General features: G+C 35.5%; 1 protein-coding gene across 1 annotated transcript; it reads left to right on the top strand.

Moving 5' to 3' along the window:
• Window positions 1–540: 540 nt before the first annotated feature.
• Window positions 541–3,201, top strand: LOC116109838 (GATA transcription factor 8). The gene is made up of 3 exons (XM_031396074.1): window positions 541–594; window positions 1,432–1,696; window positions 2,188–3,201. The coding sequence occupies exons 2-3, from the start codon at window positions 1,472–1,474 to the stop codon at window positions 2,923–2,925; spliced, it is 963 nt and encodes a 320-aa protein (XP_031251934.1). The 5' UTR covers window positions 541–594; window positions 1,432–1,471; the 3' UTR covers window positions 2,926–3,201.
• Window positions 3,202–5,773: the final 2,572 nt, after the last annotated feature.

Consider the following 5,773-nt stretch of genomic DNA (forward strand, 5'->3'; position numbering starts at 1 on the left):
TGAATTATTAGACGCGTGTGGACACGCGCGGAGAAAGCAGTTAATTGTTCTGGCTTTTGGATAAACAAAAATATTATGCTTACTCACGAGTTTTACTAATCATCCTACTATCTTTATTAAAATTTCACATAGTACCCGTACTATGCGTTATATTTACAAAGGATAGTAAGATGGTTAGTAAGATGGTGAATAAGCATAGTATTACTCTTTGGATAAATTGTGGGTGTGAAACAACGGCGGTTAATAAAAGGATTAAATCCCCCCCACCCAGAGTCTTCAATGTTACAAAAACCCGAGAAACTGAGATAGAATTTCATTTTATTATTTTAATTTTAAATTAAATGAAAGTGGAGGTGATGCACACTGTGGCATGAATAATCCATTATAAATTTTTTGTCTGTGTGAAATAAATGAGTTAGATTTCAAAGTCATATTCGTTATATATACACATATATACCATAGATATAGCTACTCATTAAAAGATACTTACAGTNTACATTCATTACTACTACTACTACTACTACTAGAGCTCCAACAATAACAACAACAAACATTCCAAAGTTGTTTACTTCTTCTTCTTCTTCCTTCCGCAAGGTTTGTATTAATTCTCTCTGCAACATGAATTCAGAATTCCAGGTTACATTTGCATGCCAACATTTCTTTTTTCTCTACCGCTTCCTTCATAACTCTCTACCGCCTTTGCTTTTTACTGTATTCTTTCTTCTATCACTCCATTTTCTGAACCTTGTTAAGTCCTTTAATTCTACTTTGATTTCTACAATTTTTCTTCAAATTCAAACCAATTCTCTCCTTTTTACAATCTCTGCCACCGAATTTTGGATGAATTATGCGTTTCGCTTTCTTTTTTCAATCAGAATCTTCACATTTTTTTTAACTGAATTTGAATTTTTCACAATTCAGCTTGTCGCTTTTTAAATTTTTTTAAAAATGGCTTAATTTGGAGCAACCAACTTAGCTTTTGCAAATTAGCCTATTTGCAGTATCTGGGATCATCCGGTGCTATTATACGCCGAATGCGATTGTCACTTTTTATTTGAAATATTGTCCGTCATTTCACCTCAATTTGCGTACCTGGAAATTAAAAGAATCGATTTTTTTTGTTTTGTTTTTTTTCTTTTTTGCCTCCATTTTCCTTTTCAAATAGCTCCAAAATATTTCACAATTGAATTTAATTATTATAGTTATTTATTTAACTTTTTTCGGAAAACGAAAAAAACATAATAAACAATATGGACACTTTAACGTACATTATTATGATTGCGTTGTGCTAACATGCGCCACACGGCTATTGCGCTAGCCTGGCTTTCCTTATTTCAGAATTCACATACATTGCCCACCATAAATTTGACAACAAAATACTTCCATTGTTCACAACTTATTTTCTTTTCTCCCTTTCCGTCACTTTCGCAGGAAAATTTCTTCGTACAAGTAAGAAAGAAAGAAAGGAATCATGATTGGACCAAACTTCATGGATGAGATAGACTGCGGGAGCTTCTTTGACCACATTGACGACTTGCTTGATTTCCCAAATGAAGATATTGAAGCTGGGTTAGCTGCTGCCGATTCTAAGTCGTTCCCCAGTCTGTGGCCAACTCAGTCCGATTCATTGCCCGGTTCCGACTCGGTCTTCTCAAACAATAGCTCCACAGACCTCTCCGCCGAGCTCTCCGTTCCAGTAAGTTCAATTCTCAGCCGTTAGATATGTTCATCATGGTATCATTTACTGCCACGTGGAATATCCATTTTTGTGATATGATCATTTTTTTTAAAGAAAAAAGATTGAATTTTGTGTTAGGGGTATTTTTGTAATTTAAGTGGTTTCGTGTCGGCGATTGAGTGGAAGCCACTTCATACCTTGAATTATTTGGCAGATAGAATTTTTTTTTTTAATTTTTGGTTTTGTTTTAATGCAAGTCACGTGGTTGCCCATGTTACTACTTATAGTTAGTTATGCCATGTACAGTCGTGATTAGTTGGCAAATCGATTGCTGTCTTTGATTTTGCTTCATGTGTCAACATTTATTCATTTTTAATGTCGTTTAGTTAGAATTTGTTCAACTACCCAATTTAATTCTACAGATGAATCACTTAATTATAATAATTTTGTAATTTAATTAAAAGCTGGAACCTTTAATCTGATTCAATTTCTGTTAATTGTTATTGCAGTATGAAGACATTGTTCAACTTGAATGGCTTTCGACCTTTGTTGAGGATTCCTTCTCCGGAGGAAGCCTTACGATTAATAAACAGGTGTCGTCTTCCATTAACAAGGATGATTCATCCCTTAATCAGTTCCGGACGTCGAGTCCAGTTTCTGTTCTAGAGAGCAGTAGCTCCTGCTCAGGAGAGAAAAATTTGTTGGGCAGCCCCGAAACACTTGCCACAGGAAGACGAGGACGTGCTCGCAGCAAGCGTCCTCGTCCTGCCACTTTTAATCCTCGCCCTCCGGTTCAACTTATCTCACCGACTTCTTCAGTCACTGAGGCGCACCAGCCCTTTGTTGCCCCTAAGGTCCCATCTGATTCTGAGAATTTTGCTGAGTCTCGCCTTGTGATCAAGATACCGAAGCAATTTAACTCAGAGTATAAGAAGAAAAAGAAGATCAAATTGACAGTTCCCCAAGATTCTACTGAGAATAATCAAAATCAACCAACTCAAGCAGTTAGGAAATGCATGCATTGTGAGATAACAAAGACGCCACAATGGAGGGCAGGACCATTGGGGCCGAAAACCCTTTGCAATGCATGTGGGGTTCGTTACAAATCAGGCAGGCTCTTCCCCGAATACAGGCCTGCAGCTAGCCCAACATTTGTTCCGGCCTTGCACTCCAATTCCCACAAGAAGGTTCTTGAAATGAGAAACAAGGGCGGTGAGAAGCCTGCAATTGCCGGAATTGAGAAATGATAACCAATCTCAGGAGTTGATTCCAAATAGCAACAACCTCGCACTGGAGTACATTTGAGGGATAGGCTGAGGCAGAGAGCGATATTCCTAGTGGGGAATATTTCTCATTGACTTCCCTCACTTTTTCCAGTCGTAATATGCTATTTGCTTACTTATTTCATTTCTTCGTTCATTTGATTTTGTACAGGGATGAAATGGGGAATTAGGAACAGTAGATAACCAATATTTAGCTAGTAGAAGAGGAAAGAGAAGGATTGTAATGAGAGAACTGGAAAATGGTTAGGAGAAAGAAATATTCAGGGTAGTAGAGTTTTAGATTTAGTGATATGATTTAGGCCCTTAAGGTCCTTTAGATGTTGAGTTCTTGTGTTTCCTTCTTTTCTTTTTTGTTATTCTTTTTCTTTGTATCTTTTTCTTGTTCTTCCTTTTCATGGGGAATTCTTTTTGCAGTTGATTTGTTAGTAAATTTCTAACCATGAGTAATGCAATTTGAGAACTTTTGTCATATTGCTTATACCTTCTAAATCCCATTCATGATATATAATATTTGCTTGAAAGTTACAAGATTTTGGTTTAGAGTAATTCAATTTGAGAACTTTGTCATATTGCTATACCTTCTAAATCCCATTCATGATATAGAATATTTGCTTGAAAGTTACAGATTTGGTTATGGTAATGGTCCTCGGCAATTGGTTGGGGTTGATGAGATAATTGATGGGTTAAATAAATATCACAGTCAATGCAATGAGGTGGAGGTTGTTACCAGGGATTTGGCAAAATGTCCATTCAGACCAAACTCTTACCAAATGAAATGAAAGGAAATATTTCACCTCATCATCAATATCAATTATTAGTTATTTTCATAGTTAAAATCCCCTTTTTATGATTTTATTTTCTTTTAAGGAATGTTTCATGTTTGTTTAAACACTTCAATTGATGGAGATAGTAAAAAGCTTCCCCCTCCTATTGGGTTTCATTATCTCCATGCTTTGGAAACGCTATCTTGATCTTCACTATGCCAATGAATCAAGTTCCATTACCAAACCTTGTTCCGTAATGTCTTGCTTTATTATAGAATTCACCTCACGTTCGTTCGACCCAAGACCATTACCAATGCTCATACGAGGCTCAATTCATATTTAGAGGTTGAGACCCAAAGAATATATTAAGGGAAGAACTCTTCTCACTTAAATTCATATAATAGATAACCAATATATGATAGAGATAGGCAATAGAATTTTTATATTAGTCGGTTAGTTATAGATCACTTGCTACCCACGTTTACCGTGGACACGATAACTGGTCATCAGAGGTGTGTCCTTCCTAGTCCCCTCGTATAGGAAAAAGTCCTCTCAATGCTCTAAGCTCAAACCAGATATGGACTGAACAGTCTCACGTTCTGAACTCAATTCACGTACTGTTTAATGGGTGAACGCCCAACCTTTGGAACATACTACACCCCCAGGTAGTGAAGAGCCAACATCAAGGTGTCAAACCTTCTCGTCAATGTGAGCTCTTGGGGAAGAACAATCAGCTCTATCATCGGATCTACTTATATACATGTAAAAATAACTAGATTTCATTTGATTTGATTCATTCTCAGCATTGTATTAAACAATAATCATACGAGTTTTCTCATCATCACTACTTTATGAGTGTTTTACTTATTTTTTTGTGCTTTATGAGGCTTTTTACTTGTTTTTTTGTGTGCCATTTTAGGTTTACTTTGGTGTTTTAAGTTTGTGCATATTAAGTATGAGATGTTTTAGATGGGTTTCTTTTTCTACTAAAAATTGAGTAAGTAAAGACATTATATTACTGAATTTTAATCTCAAGTATTAAAAGTAATCAATCCATTATGTTCCAAATTTTATAGATGTGAAGCAATACTCTCTTGTAAAAGGCATTGAACCGCAAAACCTGCATATATTTTTTGTTTTGATGACCGAGGGTGCCCAAGCCAGTTTATGCACATCTTAACTAATCCCTATGGACTTTGGAACTACTGCTGAGTAAGAGCTCCCATGGCTGCATATATTTCAAACATCTTAAAACCTCTTTCAAAATCTACAGCGCTGAAGCTGAAACCTAATTCTTCACCTGGCCAACACTTCTTGTCACCCAAATTAAATGCTTTCAAATGAGCCGTAAGTTGTAAGCTGGGCTGGTTTAATCGGGCCTAGAGGACTAAAATCTGAGCCGGGTTTTGAGATTTTTGTGTGAGGGTCTGGGTCATGCGGGCCAAGCCATAAATAACCTGAAGAGCACATTGAACAGACTCACATTTACTTTTATATTTAACCGAAAAAAAAATTAAGATAAACAAAGGGCTGGTTATAAATAGCTCCATTGATCCTCTCCGTAATCCTCATTTCTCTGAGTGGGACTATGGTACCCTTAGAAATAAAGAGCTTCACTTTCAAAAGGTTAAAAAAAAAAAAAAAAAGCTTAAACTTTTGTCTATATGAGAAAATTGTTGTCTTAAAAATTATAAAAAAGGGTATTATTGAAATTAAGTTGAATATGTTGTATAATTAAAAGCAAAACCTCGAATTTGCATTATAATCCTTAGGGGGCGTTTGGTTCAGGAATGTTAGATTACTGAGAATGTTGGATTACTGAAAAGATAGATTATCTTAGAAGATTACTAGGAATATTTAAGAAAATGTGTTTGGTTAGTTGGTGGGTATGTTATATTAATATGTTTGGTTATGGGAGATAAATTGGTGGATATGTTATTTATATTACTAAATTGTCCCCCTTTTAAATATTAATATAATATTATTTTTATTATTAATTTTTGAATAATTTTTTTAACCCCCAATATTTCAGATTTAGCTAAAACACC

The sequence above is a fragment of the Pistacia vera genome, unplaced genomic scaffold, assembly GCF_008641045.1.
Source record: "Pistacia vera cultivar Batoury unplaced genomic scaffold, PisVer_v2 Contig59, whole genome shotgun sequence".
NCBI lineage: Eukaryota > Viridiplantae > Streptophyta > Magnoliopsida > Sapindales > Anacardiaceae > Pistacia > Pistacia vera.